This window comes from Hippoglossus hippoglossus, chromosome 1, assembly GCF_009819705.1.
Source record: "Hippoglossus hippoglossus isolate fHipHip1 chromosome 1, fHipHip1.pri, whole genome shotgun sequence".
Taxonomy (NCBI): domain Eukaryota; kingdom Metazoa; phylum Chordata; class Actinopteri; order Pleuronectiformes; family Pleuronectidae; genus Hippoglossus; species Hippoglossus hippoglossus.
Genome location: NC_047151.1, coordinates 14,121,987 through 14,143,921, shown reverse-complemented (window position 1 = coordinate 14,143,921; position 21,935 = coordinate 14,121,987). Strand labels below are relative to the sequence as shown.

At 41.5% G+C, this 21,935-nt stretch overlaps 3 protein-coding genes across 11 annotated transcripts; 2 read left to right on the top strand and 1 right to left on the bottom strand.

Annotated features, from left to right (window-relative positions):
• The first annotated feature begins 381 nt into the window (after positions 1–381).
• suz12b (SUZ12 polycomb repressive complex 2 subunit b) lies at positions 382–10,645 on the top strand. 4 transcript variants are annotated; one of them, XM_034583779.1, is made up of 17 exons: positions 382–716; positions 953–1,097; positions 1,637–1,683; positions 1,784–1,848; positions 1,974–2,042; positions 2,272–2,321; positions 2,575–2,660; positions 2,750–2,981; positions 3,242–3,347; positions 3,437–3,542; positions 3,646–3,823; positions 5,098–5,183; positions 5,504–5,647; positions 6,755–6,912; positions 7,465–7,663; positions 8,326–8,405; positions 8,734–10,645. In XM_034583779.1, exons 1-17 carry the CDS (start codon positions 702–704, stop codon positions 9,044–9,046), a joined length of 2,079 nt encoding a protein of 692 aa, XP_034439670.1. In that variant the 5' UTR covers positions 382–701; the 3' UTR covers positions 9,047–10,645. The 4 variants fall into 4 exon arrangements, with proteins under 4 accessions (XP_034439670.1, XP_034439651.1, XP_034439642.1 ...); XM_034583760.1 differs by having other exon boundaries at positions 8,326–8,420; XM_034583751.1 differs by having other exon boundaries at positions 399–716; positions 5,095–5,183; positions 8,326–8,420.
• Positions 10,646–11,419: 774 nt separating this feature from the next.
• On the top strand, positions 11,420–18,365 carry atad5b (ATPase family AAA domain containing 5b). Of its 6 annotated transcripts, none has more exons than XM_034583719.1 (15): positions 11,420–12,350; positions 12,586–12,615; positions 12,719–13,021; positions 13,116–13,212; positions 13,301–13,383; positions 13,577–13,725; positions 14,503–14,668; positions 14,861–15,123; positions 15,209–15,302; positions 15,381–15,445; positions 15,611–15,806; positions 15,922–16,046; positions 16,133–16,938; positions 17,215–17,373; positions 18,027–18,365. In XM_034583719.1, exons 1-15 carry the CDS (start codon positions 11,756–11,758, stop codon positions 18,109–18,111), a joined length of 3,216 nt encoding a protein of 1,071 aa, XP_034439610.1. In that variant the 5' UTR covers positions 11,420–11,755; the 3' UTR covers positions 18,112–18,365. The 6 variants fall into 6 exon arrangements, with proteins under 6 accessions (XP_034439610.1, XP_034439598.1, XP_034439604.1 ...); XM_034583707.1 differs by having other exon boundaries at positions 12,535–12,615; positions 13,119–13,212; XM_034583713.1 differs by having other exon boundaries at positions 12,535–12,615; positions 18,030–18,365.
• Positions 18,130–21,383, bottom strand: tefm (transcription elongation factor, mitochondrial). The gene is made up of 5 exons (XM_034583805.1): positions 21,228–21,383; positions 20,435–20,922; positions 19,306–19,455; positions 18,992–19,170; positions 18,130–18,830 (listed from the first exon to the last, which is right to left on the bottom strand). The coding sequence occupies exons 1-5, from the start codon at positions 21,268–21,270 to the stop codon at positions 18,566–18,568; spliced, it is 1,125 nt and encodes a 374-aa protein (XP_034439696.1). The 5' UTR covers positions 21,271–21,383; the 3' UTR covers positions 18,130–18,565.
• Between the last annotated feature and the right edge of the window lie 552 nt (positions 21,384–21,935).

Here is a 21,935-nt window from a genome sequence, read left to right as displayed (position 1 = left end):
GATAAAAATTAAATTAAAAATGTTATATTATATGAATATATAAAGTCTAAAGATAACACAATCGCTTAATGCTTTCTGTAAATCACTGGGTCACAGAGAGAGAATAACAAATACTTCTCAGCTCTTTACTTTGTGTTGCAGCTATATTTATTAGTGATCACATACATGTAAAGGTCCATCTTCATCTGATAGACTCTGATGAAGATGAGGGTCACATGGATTGTGTTCACAGCACGAGTGTGGCTGTGAAAAACAGTTTTATCTGCAGACTCCTCTCGATGTGAACACTGATAAACTCGATTTCCCGCAAAATCGCAGAAAGCAAGAGCGGGTTGTGTGTCATCTCCGGAGCTGAGGGGCCAATCACAGCACTGCATTCTCTAAGCGCGTCTCCCATTGGTCGACAGCAGACTACAGCTCTGTTGTTCAGTACAAATTGAAGGAAACCTCTTCGACAATAAATTACAGATAAAGAATCCGCAAATTGATCCAAAAAGACTCAAAGCCCCGCTGGCATCAGGCGGTGTCCGGGACAGCTTCATGCGTGGGGGCCTCGGGCGCACGGAGGTTTGTTTTCGGGTAAACCATGCTAGCTGTGCTAGCTAACTGAGCAGCGTCTCGTCGCCTCCTTCTTCATCTTCATGGGTTTGTGCTGTTGAGTCTGCCAGGCTTGTGCTGGAGGCAGCGAGGCTAACAAATTAATGCCATCAGCCAGGGTGCGTTTCCTTTACTTATGTCCCATATTTACTACATGTCATTTTTTAAAAGTTTTATAATCATTTGTTAAATTTAACAAATGGATACTAAGCTGAAATACCAGGGTAGCTAGCATGTTAGCATTGTGCTTTTAGCTGAGCGAGCTAGCTCGACAGCTAACGCGAGTGTTTGCTAAGCTAACTTGTTGTGTTGTGTTGTATCCACTGTGTGTGATCGTGTGTTGTCTCACATGCAGAGCTCAGGTCATACTATGAGTGGGGCGAGTTGCAAAGCTAACGGCGCCGTGTACCCTGCCTCATCAGCGATGATGAATTCTGTGAAGAAGCCGAAGATGGAGCAAATACAGGCCGACCGTGAGCTCTTCCTACAGGCCTTTGAAAGTGAGAGTTCACCCCAATACTTTGTAACGTAACTTTTCTGTCTTGGTAACTTGAGACAAGCATCGCTGGGCTGTCACTGAGGATTTAGACACACACTGAACTTTCCTATCACTTATTTTGTTTTCAATATCTGGTTTTGGAAGACAGGCCTCCACAGTTTAACTGGCTCTCCAGTTTCTGTTATGACGAAAGGTCCGTCACGGTTACTGTATTTATATAGACGCGATCAGACTAAAGGACCCGACAAAGAGACCAGTCCTGTAAATGAACTGCTTAGATTGTCAGGTTTGGTGTTTGTTTTGACACCTGTTAACACGCCTTGTGTTGTCATGTGCTTTTAATCATTTGGCTTCATTTCTCAGAGGAAATAATGATAATTTTGATAGTGTTATTTATTTCTTGTGATAGTGTTAATGTACAGTATCGTATGTTATCCCTGTAGTTGGCTCATTGTCTCTTTATTACCTGAGAAATTTAGATGGACAGTTATTTTTTTGTGTTTTAAATTTAATGTCATAACACCTGTTTTCTATTTTCAGAACCCACACAGATATACAGATTTCTCCGCACAAGGAACTTGATCGCAGTAAGTCATATATTCAAATAACTATTCTCTGTCAAATTAGCCACAAACCTGCTAACTTTAAAGTATTTATTAAATTGTTTCTCACCCCCACCCCTTTTAGCCCATATTTTTGCACAGGACGCTCACCTTCATGTCTCACAGAAACGGTCGAACAAATGCCAAGAGGTGTGTTTTTAGCTGACCTATATGGATAGGAATCATTGTGTTCCATTTAAGTTCCACCAACCAAGTTTTGAATTATTGACTCATTTGGAACCTGCGTGCATTTATTTTCTAATCCTTCCATCCAGGAAAACATTCAAAGTGGATGATATGTTGCAGATAGTGGAGAAGATGAAGGGAGAGCAGGATTCTCCAAGGTAACAGATCTGCAAAAGTAGATGTTATGCCATTTTATTACTGGATAGCTTTTACAATTAAAATACCAGAGAAACTATGAAACTATTTATTTCTCTTTAATGCATGCTTAGTAATACAACTTCAATGTTTGGAGTATAAGTGCTGTTCAGACTTTTTATTCAACCATTGATTTATATTTGCTTAATAAAGCCCAATTTCACCTGTGCACTTTCCTTTTGGCTCTTTTAGCTTGTCTTCACATTTACAGTTAACCTTCACTGGGTTCTTCCATAAGGATGGTAAGCAGAGTTCACTCCTCATTAGGTGCTTGTGTTGAGTCGATTTTTTTAAAAAGAGAAACGAATGCATAGAAAACCAGCTGACATTATTTTGCCAATAGTCATATTCTGGCATCCTCATCAGGCACTACTGCAATAACCAGTTGTTGAGAGTAATAACTTGCAAGCTAAACATTTGTGTAGAGACAGGCCTTTCTTTCCCATCAGCAATGTTGACAAAATGAATGATGCCAAACTCTTCTTTCCAACACAGAAAAGCCATCTCAGGTTTCAGAAAATGAACAGAATTCTGTGTCCTTAGAGGTGCTACTTGTCAAAGTCTGCCATAAAAAACGCAAGGTATAGTAATAGTTCAGTTATCCATTCTAGTAGATAAATCAATTTAATCGTTTGTTACTTACTTCTGGTTATGCTTGTTTTCCTTTCAGGATGTCAGCTGTCCAATAAAACAAGTGCCTACAGGTAAAAAGCAGGTGCCTTTGAATCCTGACAGTAACCAAACCAAGCCTGGCTCCTACCCGTCCTTGCTGGTCTCCAGCAACGAGTTTGAGCCCAGCAACAGCCACATGGTGAAGTCCTATTCGCTCCTGTTCAGGGTGTCGCGCACGGGGAGGAGGGAGACTAATGGTCTGGTCAATGGAGAAGCCAACGAAAACATTGGTATGAAGTCCACATCAAAGTCTTCAGTGTTATTGTTTTTGACAAAGTAGCCTTTGAACTGGTGGGAGCATATGGGATGCACCAAGAGAGGGACAATTAGGGAGCAGAACTTGGCCACTAAACGCTGCTGGTTGCTGGTCTTTCTCTGGGAGCATCATCTAAAAGAATATGTTAGATGTCTCTGAAATGGTGGCTGGTAGAATAATGCATTTTCTTACTGTGTTTTAACTTTACTTAACATTCTTGTTTTCTGTGCACAGATGTAACAGATACTCCTAGTAGAAAGAAAAGAACTTCATCTCATAGAGAAGATGGAGAGACCACAGAGACATATGTTGCACAGATGACTGTCTTTGATAAGAATAGGTAAGGTTTTGTGATTTAAATTTAGGTCATTTTTTTTTTTGTTGCTGTTCCTTTGTCTATATCTATGGACTGTGGTTTGTCCTCTGCAGGAGATTGCAGCTGCTGGATGGGGAGTATGAGGTGTCGATGCAGGGGATGGAGGACAGCCCTGTGAGCAAAAAGCAGGCCACATGGGAAACCATTCTTGATGGCAAGGTTAGACACATGTTTCTGCGAGGAATATGTGTCCTCAGTTGTTACGTCCTGATTTTCCTTAACCTCTTTTCACTGACCGTTCCACTGTATTACTGTCCCACAGAGACTGCCACCATTTGAGACATTTTCTCAGGGACCCACATTGCAGTTCACACTGCGTTGGACAGGGGATGCCAGTGGAAAGTCCACTGCCCCTGTCGCAAAACCCCTCGCTACCCGCAACTCGGACAGCTCCACCCCCATGGAGACCAGGACCAGCAATCACCGAGCTGCACTCATGAGTAAGTAAAGAATAATAAACACCATAGAATATTCTTTCTAGCCCTAACCCTTTTTGAGAAATCTGCAGTTATTTGGAGGATTTCTATCAATTTTTGTGAGAGAAACCATTCGTTTTTACAAAATCCTTTTAGTTAAATTTAATTTAAAAAAGTTTACCATTCCACTTTCTGCTTTATTAAATTTACTTTAAAACAGTTTAAAGTGAACACTAAACAAAAGAAACAAGGATTTAGGTAATGCGAGATTTGAGGTAAACTGAATGACTCGTGGTTTTTTGCCCACACTGATTTGTGTGGGGCAGTCTATTTGTGACTGAATATGAAAATGTACTATGAGTCATAACTGAGTTCCCCTCAGACATGTGCTCACTTCATAAATGTGCTGGCAACTTCACTTGTAAATGTCATGTTGGAAAAAAGACTCTATTCCTCTCTTTTGTACACTTTGTTTATTACCATTTATGAATTTCCAGCAAAAGGCTGCATACAGCATGTTACCACCATAACACCTTGTTATTTTTTTAACTCTATCCAGGCTGTATGAAATGGCCAGGAAAATTCTATATGTCTAATAAATGTGAGAGTCAAGCTTTTCTTCAGCTCTTATAATGCATGATGGTCCTTAATGAACCCTTTTAACTATTTAACCGCAAAACAAGATTTAAAATCCATCACTAAGGCAACATGTGAGAGCTGTAAACACTTTTCCTGTTACTCTTGTTATCATCATATTGCAGCAAAAAATAGCACATCAGCACTAGTGTTATTGTGGTGGGAAGGAAATAAAGTTTTCATGCTCCCCTTAAAGAGACTGACCAATACACAGATATACTAAATTTTCCATAAAGGTTTGATAACATCTATGTAACACCTCTTAGAATTGCCCTCCTAGGACAAATAAAGTTGATTTGAGTTTGAACATATGGCTGATATGTTGGTATAGGATATCTAATACTTCCTAATGGTCCCCAAAAATCCATATCAGTCTGTCTGCATTTCTTTGTTCCATTTGCCAAATAATGCGCAATCATTGCAGCCCTATTTCAAATTCCCTGTACATGACCGACACTCTGTTTTTAATGCAAAAAAACCTCATCAATGTAACGGGTAAATGAAGCCAGCATGCGATAGATTCTACGTCTGAAAAGTACTTGATGTTATTGGAAAACAATGCAATACAATTTCATAAATGTTGAATGCATCAAATCCAAAGAATGATTTGTTATTTTGTGAATCTTCATTGATTAACTTCTCTCATCTGTTTCCATCAGCAGTGAAAGAGTCAGTCAGCACAGACATTCAGACGAGGAAAGAGCAGGTCCAGTGTGATCCGCGGCAGAAGCTACGTATATTTTATCAGGTAAACCACACAATAGTGAGGACTACATGATGGGACTGGGACACTGGTTTACAACAAGCCTTTGGTGAGGGGGTGGTGTTTTTTTTTAATGTTTGGAGTTAATGTCGCAGAAAATTGTTAACTGCTTTTATATTTCTTTCATTAGGACTTTGATATAGTAAATTAATCATAGCTTACATTATGAACAGTTTTGACCCTGTCAGGGTTTAGTTACCAAATGTGACCGTAACTTGAATGCTATGTAGCACTGTCAGAATCACCCATTCATTCACAGACTGTAGGTTATTGCACAGTTACTAATGTGATCTGTTCTCGCTCAGTTCCTGTACAACAACAACACACGGCAGCAGACTGAGGCGAGAGACGATCTTCACTGTCCCTGGTGTACGCTCAACTGCAGCAAGCTCTACAGCCTGCTCAAACACCTCAAACTCTCCCACTCCCGCTTCATCTTCAACTACGTGGTAAGGGACACTGTGTCTGTGTTTTCGTAGCAGAGCTTGAAGAGCGTTTGGAATTTGTTCATGAAACTTCACAATTATATTTATCTCGTAGTTAAGTGGTGCCTTTTGATATTTTGCTCGGGAAATCCTGTATGTTGTCCTCCTGATGACTCTTTTAAGTGCATGTTGTACATTTGTTTTGAGGAAAATTATTATTGGCCCTCGACTTGCTATTATATTTTACTCTGTATTACATGACTCTATTCAGGACTGGAATGAAATGTTTGACCGGGGCCTTACCAGTGAATTGTGAGTTTTGTTGAAGACAATTTTGGGGACAGGGATGGTTGTTGTGGTTGTGGAGAGTTTTCTGTGGATGACGGGATGCTTGACTTAGAAGTGTCATTGCCTCTGCTCCCTGTACAGACCATCTACAATTTAATGGTTTTCACTGGGTGGAGCTCCTTGGTTAACTATCATTTTACTTCAATAAACCCCAAAAAATTATGGTGAAGGAAAATGGCAATTGACACAAGAATGTCAAAACAAATTAATGGCAATATGTTTAAAGAGTTTGTAAAAAGTGCCGTAGTAGAAGGGAGTAAATAATATGATTTCCTTTCTAACTTTAGATACAAATTGAAATGCTTACACTGTCACTACACCTTTTTTTAAATTTTAAAGTGAGCCGAGTTAGGGCCTTGTTTGGGGCCTTTTGGGCAGAACTGCAGTGTGGTCATTTGCTGCACACTGCAAAGAGAAAAGGTTGAAGAGTTCAAACTTTTTATGGGATGCAGCTAAAATAATCTGTCAAACAGAAAAGGGCAAGTTATGTTTTAGGTCTTGGAAATGTTGTCTTTTCCCTCCTATTTTGTAAGACACCGTCAGTTTCTACTCATTCGCTATTAATCTCCTTCCCTCCCTCGCCCTCTGACAGCATCCAGGGAGCACCTCTTACTCCTCTGTCTGAACAGACACTTAAATTCAAAGAATGTCATCGCTTTCCCTCTTGAGAAATCTCACATTTAACATTGACATCCAGTGCCAGGTTGAGCAGAAGCAGGCCCTCTTTGTTTTTGCTGAATCTAATATCCTGTAAAATTGTATTTATCTTTTTTCCCTCCGCAGCCTGACCCCAAAGGAGCAAGGATAGACGTGTCTATCAATGAGTGCTATGACGGCTCATATGTTGGCAACCCTCAGGACATCCACAGCCAGCCAGGCTTTGCTTTCAGCCGCAACGGCCCGGTCAAGAGGACTGCTGTCACTCACATACTGGTCTGCAGGTAAACATGGTTCCTTTGTACAACAGCAGTGTTCATGTTCAAAGATACTGCCTGTCAGAAAATGTAATTAACTTATTATCAGTGAACTTTAATAGGCTTTTCATTCAGTCTTGTGTGGTGATTAATTGTTAATCAGCTGAATTCACTTTTAAGAGGTTTTCGTGGACCCCGAATAGATTGGCTCTTTTCATCTCTTATCCAAAAAGCTTCTTCAGTTCCGTTGGACAGGTCTTGTTATTAAAGAAAAGCTTCATATCTCGTGGCCCTGAGTTATCTTGAGCCTGATTATGAAAAGGTATCCGGGGTATGTTGAGCTCGCTTCGTAGTACAGGCCACAGGGGCTGCCACACTGAATGCCCTGTCACCACAGGTTCTCAGGCTGGTTCTAGGGGTGATGACCAGAACTGTATCTGAGGATTGTAGGTTGATAGAGTGTAGGGCAGTCGTATGTAATGTTTATTTTTTAAATGTGAATAAAGATTTGAATTCCAGTGAAGTGTGTGTGTGTGTGTGTGTTTAATATATAGGATTTGTTTTCTCCCCTTCCTCTAGGCCCAAGAGGACCAAACCAAGTCTGTCAGAGTTCCTGGAAACCGAGGACGGAGAGTTGGAGCAGCAGAGGACCTACGTCAGCGGACACAACCGCCTCTACTTCCACAGTGACAGCTGCATGCCCCTGCGGCCCCAGGAGATGGATGTGGACAGCGAGGATGAGAGAGATCCAGAGTGGCTCAGAGAGAAGACTGCCACCGTGAGAAGCCATGACTTAGATCATTGTGGCTGGTTTCAGTGTTGAATAGAAATTGCGGGGGGGGAGCACAATTCATGGAGTCTCCCTTACAGGTCTAGAAAGTTGCCAAAGAGGAAATCTCTCTATTAATGCAGCAGCTGTTGATGTAGTTACTAAAGAGACAAGTGGTGATATCTAACAGGGAAATGGTGGTTTGAATTTTAAATGATCAGTCGGTGATCAATCAGACAGATGGAATACTAAATATTATTGTGTGCAACTGGTTCTGAAGATCCTATAGAAAAAAATGTAAGAGTAGCGGGAAAAAATAAAGCTTCGTTGTCTTGATTTTGATATCGGATCCCCATGGCAAAAAAGAGTCAAAGCATTTGGGTCACTCCTGTTCCTCATAAATAAATAACTTCAGATGCTGGAAGCAAAAACTGTTGCCAACACTGACCTCTACCTCAGCTTTCTCCTACACCCTTACATAACATTTTTGTTTAAATATTGATTTACTGAACCTGCCAACAAGTCTATCACCTTTTTAGTTTCACCATCAGGACAAACAGAAAATGCTTCTTTAGTTTTGTGTTGCTTTACTGGCTGAGATCATATTGTATCAAGCAGGTAAATGTTTAATATAAAGGTCTTTTTTTTTTCTTCTTTTTTTTTCTTCACAGCAACTGGATGAGTTCACGGATGTGAATGAAGGAGAGAAGGAGGTGATGAAGCTGTGGAACCTTCACGTCATGAAGCACGGGTACGTGGTCTCCAAGTCAGTCAAGTTTTTTATTTCACCAAAAATAATAATTGTGTATATTTATGGATTGTTTTTGAAAAATGATGAAGAGAATTTGTTGAACTGTTATCAATTATTTATTTAAAGTGCCATAATTCTTGGTCATTTACATGTTAATGAAAACTACGAGTCAATGTTCAAAATATGCATTATTTGTCTTACTCTGTACTATGCTGTAGTACCTTACTACTTTAAAAAAAAGAGTGACTCAAAGTGAATTAAGTAAAATGTACAAAATTTGTACTTCTAGTTCTTTCTAATCTCCTCTGTCCCCTTATTTTCCCTGCAGTTTCATAGCAGACAACCAGATGAACCAGGCCATCATGGTCTTCGTGGACAGCCGCGGTGCTCACATCATTCGCCGCAACCTATGCCGCAACTTCCTCCTGCATCTAGTCAGCATGCATGACTTCAACCTGGTGAGCACCGCCACTATTGACCGTGCCATGGCCCATCTGCGGCAGATCCAAGAAGATCTGCCGGACACGGTGGAGGAGGAGGCGGACCTGACTCTGGTATCAGCAGGAGCCTGCAACGGTATAGCTGTCACCTCCAGTGGGGGGAAGCAAGGCAAGAGGACAAAAAGCGCGATAACGGACTGATGCAGGCTGGATGGATTGAACAATGATTGTCATGTTTTTTAATTTCTTTTCTTCTTCAATGAACATTACCAACCCTATGGTGCTTAGATAGGTGGGCGAACTGGTCGGTGGAGGATCTGACCTAAAGCAGACCAGTATACAAGGTAACCAAGTTTTTGGAACTTGAACTGAACCAAATATGAACAATATGAAAGTGAATCACCCACCGCTACACAAGCAGGAGTGTGAGGACTGGATGGTGCAAGTTGAACCTACTTAATATGCATTTTGTAGGAGCCACTGAAGTTTCTGTGTTTGGATGAGAGAGAACAAACTGAGAATCCTCTGACGCGTGAGACGGCCTTTGGTGTGTCCGTGTTGTAGACAACTGTATCATGCGTACAGTTAAAACTGTACCGGTAACGTTGTCTCGATTATTTGTACACATACACAATAACCTTGTTGAAAACGTATCCTTTTAGCTGATTATTTTAGCACTTGGTGTTTGTATTTAGAAAGCTTACATTGAAATTGTCTTTTATTTTCTCTTTTTATTTTTTTTAAAATCATGCTGCGCCAAATGTTGAATGCAGCATTTCCACTGTCATGAGTGGAGAACAGTTAGTGGATTTGATTTCACTGTTGTGAATGACGTTTTAATTTGAAAGGTTATACAGTTAAAGAGAAAATAACGGTAACTTGGCTTCATTTCTAGGGTATATAAAGTCTGTAAAGCTCGTGTTAGAACCCCCAGATGCAATGTGGGTTTTGCTGGTAGGTTGCCATGACAATAGTGTTATACCGTGAGCTTGGCTTCTGGACAACCGAATAAATTCAGATTTTGGGTCCAGGCTAAACTCCTACTTTATAACCCCGAAGCCTTTTTGGCCTGCGTTGATAATAGCTCAAGGGAAGCCAGGGAAATGAACTTTTCTAAAACTTTCTTTTTTCCTAAGACTTACTGAAACAACCAGCAGCACCATCACCACATGTATGGTGGAGCGTGCATAGCACTGAAGGTATAAAAGTCAACAGTTATCTGATGAAATCGACACCTATAGTTTCTTTTCACATTGAGGTTTTTAAACTTAACAGAATCAGTAGCTGATTGATGTATTCAGGATATCACATCAAATGTTCAGCTGTGTCCTGGTCTGAGTTTAATAATTCACACATTGCAGTTTCTTCTCTCAAAGCAATATGCTGTTTATTGGATGAGTGGTCTTCAGGTCCACATCACTTGTCTGTTAGTTCCAGTTGATGCCAAAGGGGAATATGTTCACCATTTTTAGTTTTGTGTATTTTTTTTTAGTCTTTTCCTCTTGTTCATTTCAAAACCAGTTTGTCAAAAGAAAGCAGCAGTTGTGTCTTGTAGTGTGCACATAAACCGGTGATCATCATCATCCTCATGCATTATTTCATCAGACTTCCCTCGTGGACAACCAAATCAACAATATTTCTTTTTCCTCCCTCCACTATTAGTAGAGGGTTTCTGTGATCATCTGGAAAAGGGAGACATATTCACCATTATTATCAAAACACCCTGTTTAAAAATTGTGAACTGTACACTCTGGCTAAAGGGGTTTTTATATTTAAAGAAATAAAATACATTTGACCTTATTTGTGATTGATTTCTGGACATGATACAAAACATTACAATCTTTCAGTCCTGTCTCCTCCTCTACCTTGTTATTCCAGTCTGAATAACACAAGTCCCTCAGGGCTAAAAAAACTCTGGATATTGCTTTACATAAGCACTTTATACAAGACATTATCTATATATCAGATTTAAAAGGAAACCTTTTATTTTTCAGTCCAGGAAATGACTGAAAAGAATAATCTGTCAACAAAACAATCTCAAGTTGAAAATCCCTTGTTCTGGAGCTTTTGACTGCATCACCCTGTCCTCATCACCTTAGTGACAGTAAGCCTGTCACTGTCCAAACCTCAAGAACAAGAGAGTAAGTGACCTTTTGAGTTGATTCTATATTTGTCAACTGCTGCTTATGAGGTAAAGAATAACTTGTCACGTTCAAGGTAAATTATTCTCTAGTTTGATAAGTCAAAAGATGTTCACCTTTTCGGGAGTAAGAGCAATAAAAGAAATGTTTGTCAAACTTTTTGATTAAAATTAAACCCCAGACACTGATGTGTCTCATACACAACCTGAAAAGATTATATGATGATATTCCATATGATATCTGAAATACTACTCTTATAATAAAACAGGAAACTAGCAAAGAGTTACAAACCCATTTAAGATGTTATAAAGAGGACAAACAACAAATCCTGATATTGGAAATGCTGGTATGAGCAGACTTAAGTTTTCCTTGAAAATTACTTAAATATTTACAAGCAAAATTGTAATTTTTTTTTAAATCACTGTTATAATTTCCGTTTGTTTTAGAGTAGTGGTTGATTTATGTGAGCAGTGATCAGTTCACTCTCGAGGAAAGAGCATCTGTCTGCACATAGACGATCCTTGGCTATTACAAAAACCTGGCGCATGTTTGTGACGTTACTACAAATCACTTCGGATTTTATTTTGATTTATAAGTAACCGTTAAATGTTGCGCTGTGTTTTGTATTTATCCGTAGAGTTAGCATTTTTATATATGGGGAACATGGTGAGCATACAGAGTTAGTTAGCTGGGCCAGTGTAAAAGTAACTTAAACGTTGTTTTAGCGTAGTTTAGCGTCGCACAAATTGACGTCACGGGTCCACCATGCATGACAGCCAAGCGCGAGAGTTCAAATTCCTCCGGACAGACTTTGAGTTTCTTTACGATGCGAAACAAACTGAAACGAAACAAGAAGTGTAGAGAACCAGCGAGTGGACGAAGTACCGAGGTGATAACGTTAGCATTAGCATTAGCAGTGTCCAGCTGCTCCGACGAGGGAGATTCACCAACTCCAGCTGCTGCAGGCGTCTCCGAGAGAAAAGTCCAACCGCGTCAGGATCAGAGGAAGACCTGCTCCGTGCAAGATGTTAAAATCGCCCCCATTTTCTTACGTACACCGCTGCATAGCAAGAGGAAAGTGAGCAGTGATGCTTGCCTGTGTCAGTCTGAAGAGAAGCTGCAGACGCCAGTGCCTCCTCCTCCTCCTCCTCTTCCTCTTCCTCCTCATCAGCATCGGTTGTCTCCAGTAGTTCACCTCTTGGAGGAGGATGAGGATCTTCAGTCTACCAGGAGACGACATGTGTCCCCCTCATCTCTGCGCAGCCGCCTGGAAGAAATCAAAACATCTAACCCAGCGTTTCCAGTTCAAACAGTGTTCAGCACTTTGCAGAAGAAAACCAGTCTGCAGGGATTCGGATCCACAGGTGAGATTCAGCTAAATCATATTAACAGCCATTAAAGCCTTCATCAGGGTTAGCAATAAAAATGGTTGTTTTATCCCTGGTGGTCGTATGATCAGTAAAGAAGTGAAGCAGTCACTTGATTATTGTTGATATGTTTCAGTAGCCACAAGATATTGAAGGCTTTTTAACCTACCAACATATTGAGTCCCTCAAATTCCTTCAACTTGTCTAAACTATTTGGATCCCCACACCAAAGAGCACCAGGGATATTGCTCACCACACTCAGGTAGCACCCTGAGTTTATTGTTTTTTAAAAAATCCTATAAACAGTTTTACATGTCCATTCATGCAATTCAAGTGGAATGCCCCTCTACTCTAAACCAAAACAGACAACTCCCTGCATCCAAGCTCCCCACAGAAGAGGAGACGAGGAGGTGAAAGCTCAGAGAGAGTGTCCAAGCGTCTGAGATGTGTCGGTTTGGACGCCCTGTCAGGACAGGGCGTCCCGGAGAGCACCGTCCCCGCTGTGAGGAAGCAGCCCAGCAACAGTAAGCTGAGCCGCTCTCACAGACTGAAGCAGAGGAGTGGGAGTCCAACAGTCTTGGTGAATAACCCTGAGCTGAACTCTGAATGGATAAATCACTCCGAATCTGACGGCCGGTCACCAATAATCCATGACGTTCTCCACAGAGGTACACCTTCTCGTGCACGGATGGATCTGTATTCCCAAGGCATGTGCTTCAGCCTTTTACTAACAGAAAACGAACTTTTTATCCATTTGTCCAGAAGCCAGCTATGAGGATGTTCTCTGGACAGACAAGTACAGTCCTCAGCATTCAAGTGAAGTCATCGGCAACTGTGGCTCAGTGAATAAATTACAGAGGTGAATTTTGTTCATTAGCTTCCGAACACAATGCACTTGAAATCAGTGTAAACACAACTTTTTCTCTTTTTTTTTGTCTGGAATTTAGTTGGTTGAAGAAATGGAAGTTAAGAGCTGACTGTGATGAAAGGAGGAAGGTGGTGGAGAGGAGAGATGAAGATAACAGCACAGGTATTTGTCCCATGTTACTTTTGTTCTTATTTCTTCACTGATGGATCCGATTTTTGATGTGTCTTCTAATGAGCCATAAACACGTATTTGTTAAGAGCCTTATTTTTCTTGACTAGTATTTTATATTGATGACAGGATTTCCATTGGTGGGAACAGTTTTTGGGGTTGGAAAAGTAATCGCTGTCCTTCGCAGACTCGTGGGACTGTGGAGACTTCCAAGGTGAGGCTGTGGCGGAAGACCACAGAGAGGATCCACTGTGTAACACCATGCTGATCACAGGGCCTCCGGGTGTGGGGAAGACTGCCTCGGTGTATGCCTGCGCTCAGGAGCTCGGCTTCAAGGTCCGAATTTATAGAAAGCTCCAATATCTTTCAAAACAAGACGTCAAAGTATAATAAGTGCATCCATATTCATATCTTTAAGTTTTCACCATGCTAAGAAAAAACATTGAACTCTGAATCTCGGTTAGGGGAAAAGTCTGATTATTTATTCAGTCACCACTAAGTACAAACTGTTACACTTGCACTTTCCCAAACGAAAGTTGACAAAAAATAATAACCTACAATAATGGGAAAAAAATAGTTTAAAAAGCTCACAAAAATATTTATAGATCGATTAGTATAAATAATATATACATATTATTTATGGAACCACTTAACAATATGACTAATGCATTGAAATGGCTGCATACGTTTAGTAAATCTCAGATATCTGGTTCACCTGAGATTAAACACAACATGTATTTTCTTCGTTCTGACAGAAATATGTTACTCACAGATGAGCAACTTACTTATATCTACTTTTGTATTTATGCTCTAGTAGCTCATTGAATTTCTGCCTCATTTGACTTTTGTCTGATTCGAGAAGATTGAGAATTTCAGATCAGTCGTAAAGAATCAACAATCACAACTGCATGTTCTAAAGGTTAAGTCACGTCAGAGGGAACATTTCAAATTGAACTGTTTATAAAATTGATTTGCTTAAGCTAACATTGATATTTGTGACTCTCGCTAGGACCAAATCACGCTCACCATTTACTAGTCTTTCATGACAAGTAATCACCTGAGTACCATGAGTATTATACTCATTTAATGTTGGTTTTAACTTTTCAATCAAAGGTGTTCGAGGTGAACTGCTCCTCACAGCGCAGCGGCCGCCATGTTCTGTCCCAGCTGAAGGAGGCCACCCAGTCCTACTTGGTGGAGACGTCTGGCAAAGATCCTCTGAAACCAGCTTATCTCAACAACTACAACACCAGCACTCCTAAAGCTGACACCTTACCTGGTGAGAGATGGAGGGAGACAGGGTCTTCATTACAGTTTTAATACTGAAACATAATGTCTTACTTAGAAAAGCTTGCAACGATGACTGTGTTGTGAAAGTTAAAACTTCATTGTGTCAAGTTTAAATATAGATCAGTACAGTTATTGTATTGTTTATATAAACATATTTTAATAGATATTTTCATAAATTTAGCAGGAAAACCAGTGCCTCCTAAAAATGTCACCTCTACCTCAAAAAAGAAGAACGTTGGCCGCTCTGGTCTCAAAGGAAAATCAAATCCAGCCGCAGTCACTTTGACCAATTACTTCAAGATGACGGCAAAAGCAGATCACTTACATTTTGGTGGCCCAACGCCGCTTGAGAAACAAGACGGCAAGAAATTCTCATCACCAGGCAGCGATCAAACGGTGACACCGAGCAAAAAGAAGGCCACATCACTCATTCTGTTTGAAGAGGTAAAGACACTAACAGATATAACACTGCATGTGCTGCATGTAACCCATGTTTGTTCTGGTTTGATTCGTTCATCTTCTCCCGCAGGTCGATGTTATATTTGACGACGATGTTGGTTTCCTCGGAGCCATCAAGTCTTTCATGGCAACGACTAAAAGACCAGTCATTCTGACCACCAATGGTAAAAGCAAACATTGTTCGACTATGAATAAATTTGATCTGAAGACGAGTTGTGATGAAAACTGAATGTCCCCATTAGATCCTTTGTTCAGAGAGAGATTCAGCTGCAGCTTGGAGGAAATCCTTTTCAGAACCCCATCAGTTGTAAGGCAAACTCTATTCTCTACAGTCTTGTGCAACTTCAGCGTGAAACACGACTCCACACTTTGTGTTTGTATTATATAACTGTCCACTCAGTGTCCCACATGTGCAGAATCTTCGGAGCTGAAGTGACCCACTTTTTCATAAGCATACTCCTTCTGTCCCGAGGTGAGCGTGTGTAGCTACCTGCAGCTGGTGTGTTTGTCTCAGAATGTGCCACTGGAGTTGGACGATGTCAGGAGCCTCCTCAGACACACATGTGGAGACGTCAGACGCTGCCTGCTGCAGCTGCAGCTCTGGGCACTCAGTGGTGGAGGGCAGGCAGCTCAGAGTGGAGGCTGTAAGGAGCCTATTCGTGTACAGTGTAAGTTACTCTAGATCATTCACAATCTGGCCGCCTTATGTACGTGGATTTTGCTACCACAAATTATCAATACCAGTACCTGTTTGGCGGAATTTTCGCATATTTCCCAATCTAGACTCATATGCTGCTGAGGATGGAGATCATTTAGATTCCAGTCTTCCTCCATGGGACACGAGCTGCACAGCCGCCATGCTAGGTCTCCAACCTGTCACCCAAAAGAAACTGCTGAACCTTCTAAAGGCAAGTAATCATGTCTCTACATACACTTAACAAGGTTTTTTTCCCCAATAAATCATTTTCTCAATCCCTTGTCTCTGACTCTTCAGTGTCGGCGCTGGTCTGAAACAGACATGAACAAGCTGCTGAGGCTCTTATCTGAGAGCTGGAGAGGAGGTGAGCCTCTTCTCTACAACAACCTGGAGCTCCTTCTACCCAACAGAACGTCGGGCCAGCACCTGGAGAAGATGACTTGTTCTGGGCTACAGAGGGAGCTGGCACCCCCTCACAGTGATCCTCGAGTCCTGCAGCTCAAAGGAGATGTCAGTCCAAAGGCGTCAGCGACCGACAGGAAACCTTTCAGGAATATGTCCAGACTTAGTAGAAGGAAATATACTGCAACAGTGTTTGAGACAACATCCACTTTAAAACAAAAACCTCAAAGAACCTCATTATTATTACAAGGGGTTCATTCCAGAATCCCTAGTTCAAGTGACAAGACTGAACAAATATCAGACGCCTGTTTAGACGCCCTGACCGACTTCTTTGACCTCATGTCGTACCTTGACATCTCGCTTCCAGCTGCAGCGCCACTCTATTCAGGCTCATGCAGCCCTGAGGCGTTTGTCTGGACGGGAGCAGAGATAAAGGACGGCTTGTTGGATGAGAGCAACGAGGAGGAGGAGGAGGGTGGCAGCTGGAGCCACGAGAGGCTGTTGGATATTAAGGCTGCTGCTGAGGGCTTGGGGTGTCACAGATGCTGGTGGCGAGTGTCTCAGGCGTGGACCGAAGCCCAAAAACAAAGACATGAGCTGGGGGGCGAAAGGTGGGAGAGGCTGGTGGAGAGAGTGGCGTTCCCAGCACCTCCCAAAAGACAGAGCCTCAGGTTTAGTTTTCAACCTCTGTGTGGTACAAGGTAAGTCTCTCTTCCATCTCAAGTCCCTGAATACTGATTCAGATTGTTTACTGTCTGGCATTTCAGTTTGTAACAGGACTGATATAGGAGTCATTTGGATGTCAGATTTCAGGAGATCCATGTGGATGCTTTTCACCAAATATATGACCAGGTTTTTCCTAACCATGCATTTATTCACAAAAACCTGAATCGCTTACCTTATTTTTCTAGAATCTAGAACAGCCAAAACAAAAATATCTTGTTTTCCACCATAACCCACTTCTCCTCTCGTTCCAGTGTGTCCCACAGGAGGTATGATTTGAGCAGGAAGGTGCTCAGCAGTGAATCTTTCAGCCTGCTGGGGAACAGACGAGCCGTCTGTGTGGACTACATGCCGGTCCTCCGCTCCATCTGTCGCTCTCACAGAGCACAGCAGCAGGAAGAGGAGCCAAACAGGTGAACCACACTCAACACAGCTCTACAATTATTCAATTAAAATAGTGACATTTCACTTTTGATAGGCTTTAATGTACACAATCCTATTTGATTTCCATAATAGTGTGACCATAGACTGTATATAGAGGTGGATGATGTGTCTCCACTTCCTCCCACTATCCAGAAATGAAGCTAAAATATCCCGGATATGAACACTGCCATCTTGTGCATTTGAAGCCAGTAGTGGTATCGAGGTCCTGCCGATGCACACGCTTGACCAATCAGGAATCAGTCTCAGCTGTCAATCATGACGTATTAATCTGTTTTTATAACATCAAATTACTAATCCAAACTGGCCAGCCACCAGGGGGCGATTGAGATGCTTTGGCTTGATTTCTTTTGGAGCGGTTTTGCCCATCTTTATTTATAGTGATTTTGACAGTGGAAGGCAAATGACATAAGTATCTCAGGCCCTGCTGAATCCTCACATAACTTAATCTGTTGGGATTTTTTTATTTGTTATGTCCAAGCCAACTATTGTCATCAGTCAAGTATTCCATTTGAATTATTGCTAAATTTAATGTTGGATAAATGTATCATACCTTAATTAGCCTGGTGGATGTGACGTTTTACCTCCAAACAATAGTCTACTAAATAAAGTGTTTTGTTCCCAGCAGTACGTGTGTGAACTACCTCAGGAACATACACCTGGATCTGTCAAAGTCGACCATTCAACTCCTGGCAGAAGATTTCTCTTAAAGAAGAAAATGGAAAGTCTACTTTATATACCTGTCAGTATTTATTTTACTGTGAACAAAATTTATTTTTACACACTTGAGATGTGAAACAATGTTTTATTTACATGTCAGTGCAACCATGAAGAGTAAATAAATATTTTTGTAAATAAACTCGATCTTGTAAAATTATTTTTAGGCGTCACCTTTTTTAAAGAATGAAAAGGTATTTAATGCAGACATGGATTTCTGAGTTTAATTATTTTTCTTTTTTAATTGTAAAAAGTTTGAAACAACTTGAAAGTCCTCAAGACATTAGAAGGTAACATCACAGAAAGTAGTTGGAGCAGGTGAACAAGAACGACAGCGACCATCCTGCTCAACATCCTGAAAACAGTACTGCAGCATTTTATGTGACCAGTAGATATTCAATACTTTAAAAACCATCAACCACCACCATATATCGGTCCAGGTGGCGGCTAACTGGAAGATTCACTGAGCAGCTCGAAAAACGCTACAGCCTGAAGGAGAGCGTCGCAGAGCTCCTCTCCTCCTCTTCTGCTCCCAATCTGGAAGTGGTTCCTGTACTTGACCAGCAGCTCCGGGGGAAAGTTTATCCTGGGAAGCTTCTGCGTCACAGACTCGGTCATCAGCTGTCGCACTGCCTGCGCGCCGCTGGTCCGAGACTCGCCCACCATGAGTCCAAAGTGGCGTCCCACAGCAGTTCGCATCATGTTTAACACTCTGCACAGGAAGAAAGAAAATAAAGGAGGGAATTCTGTTGTTAGTGACTGAGATAAGTGACTTAGCTAAAGTTTAAGTAAAGCATGTTTGATATTAAATGCTCTATTTGGTGTATTTTGAATTTAAGGAGTCATTATTGACATGAAGTCACTTTTTCTCACCTGGGAGGAATGTTAGTCTCTGGCTCCGAGTGCTTAGGCTCCAGCAGAGCAAACAGGATGGCCTCCACTGTCCTCATGTGAGCCATGATGGGGAACAGGGCAGTATTCTGCACTGAGATCGAGGATTTCTCTATAATGTAGAAGTCAGCAGACGGGAGGAGCGACACAACTGTGGAAACCTGTTGGCAGGAAGTGGGATTAGAGTCTGTACTGTGAGTTTCACCCAAACATGAATAAAACAAGCCTCACCACAAAACCTCTGCATCATTCATCTAACCAGTGTGAAATGACAATATCATGGACTCCATACTCACATCATTCAAGTAAGAAGAAGCTATGTAGGTTCCCCTCAAGAAATTGGGACACTCCAGTTGTTGCCAATCCTGTACGATCATCCCACGGTCCACATGTGCCCAGGCGATTTTATTAGTCCCGCATATTATTGACACTATGGAGCTGGCATCCTGTATCAACAAATACAGAGTTATGACAGGTGGTAGTAAAATCTGCTGCTTTTTCTATTCACGTTCAACATTTTGTTTGACAAATGAAACGAGATGAAACCTGAAACTAACACGATCATGCTGACGCACATCATGACTTGACGAGAGTCGCCCAACGAGCAGGAACAGATTTGTGTTAAACTTGTATCTCAGGCAGAGACCAATGTATGGAGCATCATTCTACAAGTCAGAGCAGCTTCAGTGCTCCTAGTTATGGATTCTACAAAGTCTCTGGAACTCCACTGGATCTATTTTTAAAGAACAGGTACTCTCATTTCCTCTAACCAAGGTGGTAATGGTTTCGCCCCTGTCAGCAGGATTACGCAAAAATTACTTAACAGATTCCCATGAAACTTGAAAGGACAGGGCATGGGTCAAGAAAGAACCGTGCAATACAATGTTTCATGTGCAATCCATTCACTGAATATATCCTCACACAGTACATATTCTTTCTTGTTTTTTTACACTGTATATATTAGTTTTTATTCCATTTATATTTTTCTATATTTTTTATGTTCTTACACCTAGGTATGGCATGTTACTTATCACTTACTAATGCCTATTTTTGACTACTGCTGCTGTAATATTGTAAATTTCCCCTTGTTGGGACTAATAAAGGATTGTGTTGGATAATATTGTTCAACACACGACTCCTGTTGTCTGGGCAAAGATCTAGTGACTAGGAATTATTATTATGGCTTTACATCAGATTCAGAGGCCCATATCATTACACAAATAAAATAATGAATCATCCCATATTATAGCATCACTTAAATGTCCTGCTCATCAAATTAAGTCAGCATTTGCATTCACTGTCTGTAGATGTCAACACGTGAACAGACTGGAGCAGCAGTGTTTGGTTTGTAGGGTTCCCAGTAGACACCAGCATGAACACTGGGATGTGAACCTGCCCAGCCGACCCACGGTATCGGGAGCTCACCTCCAGCCAGGACCTGTCCACCTCCGGCCGGATGAACTTGGCCAGCTGGATCCTCACTTTCCTCTCCTTCTTGACCGGGTGGAGGATGGAGTTGAAGACGATGACGGCGCTCTTGTGCTTCAGCAGCGGCACGTTCACCAAACTCTCCAGGGTTCGGAAGGGTCCGTGTTTAGTCCTGTACTCCACGATGTTGAGCGACTTGCGGCCCCGGAGGAGCTTGACGCTGGCCAGCTCCGCCGGGGGGGCGTTGTTGAGCAGCTGGAGGATGGCGTCCCGTTGCTCGGAGGTGTAGAAGGCGTCCAGGGGCCTGCCGGGGTCCTCCTTGCAGGGCTCGGCGGCGGCGGAGATGATGGTGTTCAGGGTCTCGAAGCCGGCCACGGGGACCCGGCTCCTCCAGCAGCATGTGCACTGCAGGTACCGCAGCTCCAGCTCGGGGAGGGAGCCGTGCTTCGGGCGGCGGAACAGACCAGACTGACCCGTGTACCGACCTGCGGAGGACATGGAGGAGATGGTTCGGATTGTTCAGACTGAATAAAACCTTTAGAAAGAGGGGACTCTACACCAGTGAGGACAGAGACTTCCTGTGAGATACTGTTGAACTTGTCAAACACATGTTTCCAAACCAACGACTCTAAAAAAGAGACATAAAACTATGGACATGTCACTGTGAATAAAAGGTTTATATTAGCATTTTCAGCTAGCAGAGTCAAAATTAGCTTAACGTTTGGACTGTAGATTGAGATTAATGTACACAATGAGTAAAACTATTTTTAACATTTGTAAAAAAAATTACTTCTCTGAGCGACCGATGACAAAAACCGTCTCGCGACCCACATCGTCGTTAATTCAAAAAATAATCGGTCGTTTCTACAACATTGTACCGGTTGGACACATTTGCCCTCCGGTTGTTGTCCGGCGCGTTAAAACCGACCGGTGGAAACAACAACACCGCTGCGATCAGTTCCGGGTGCTGCTACTTTGTCTTCTGTTGTTAGAGCTGCATAGCGCCATCTACTGTATAGGAGTCTGTAGTGTAATTGCATTCAGGTAGTGAAGTACATGAAGTTTAATTCATCTGCAGTACTTCACGTTGTGTATAGGTTTTTCTATATTTTAAATTTTTTTTATTTAAAATGATATTACATTAATTTGCTTCTTGCCTTTAATGAAACAAGTGCAACATGGAGTCAATTGAAGTCAGACATTGTGTGGTATATTACATTTTTACATATTTGACAAAAGGATCAAATGTCCTATACAAAATGTTGTATGTTGTGATGAGGTAATATACAAATAAATATGATTAATCTGGAATGAGTGCTTTCAGTGTGCAGGGTGGAACAGAACAGAACAACTGTAGCAGGGCTGTTCTGAGTGCTGCAACATATTAATTATGATAAGAATTAATTGTTTCATTAATTATGATATAAATATATTATTATTTATCCTAAACAAGTGCACTAAAGCTTATCAAGAAAGTCAGAGATGTTACAGTCAAGCA

Excerpts from the sequence above, each read along its gene's own strand:
- atad5b (XM_034583699.1), top strand. The coding sequence starts at position 11,756 with ATGACAGCCAAGCGCGAGAGTTCAAATTCCTCCGGACAGACTTTGAGT. Across the intron at positions 16,939-17,214 it reads CAACCTCTGTGTGGTACAAG|TGTGTCCCACAGGAGGTATG; the intron begins GTAAGTCTCTCT and ends CTCTCGTTCCAG. Across the intron at positions 17,374-18,026 it reads CAGGAAGAGGAGCCAAACAG|CAGTACGTGTGTGAACTACC; the intron begins GTGAACCACACT and ends TTTTGTTCCCAG.
- tefm (XM_034583805.1), bottom strand. The coding sequence starts at position 21,270 with ATGTGGGTCGCGAGACGGTTTTTGTCATCGGTCGCTCAGAGAA. Across the intron at positions 20,923-21,227 it reads GTCATCGGTCGCTCAGAGAA|GTCGGTACACGGGTCAGTCT; the intron begins GTAATTTTTTTT and ends TGTCCTCCGCAG. Across the intron at positions 19,456-20,434 it reads TGGACAGGTCCTGGCTGGAG|GATGCCAGCTCCATAGTGTC; the intron begins GTGAGCTCCCGA and ends TTGTTGATACAG.
- suz12b (XM_034583751.1), top strand. Across the intron at positions 1,849-1,973 it reads GGTCGAACAAATGCCAAGAG|GAAAACATTCAAAGTGGATG; the intron begins GTGTGTTTTTAG and ends CCTTCCATCCAG. Across the intron at positions 3,543-3,645 it reads AAACCATTCTTGATGGCAAG|AGACTGCCACCATTTGAGAC; the intron begins GTTAGACACATG and ends ACTGTCCCACAG.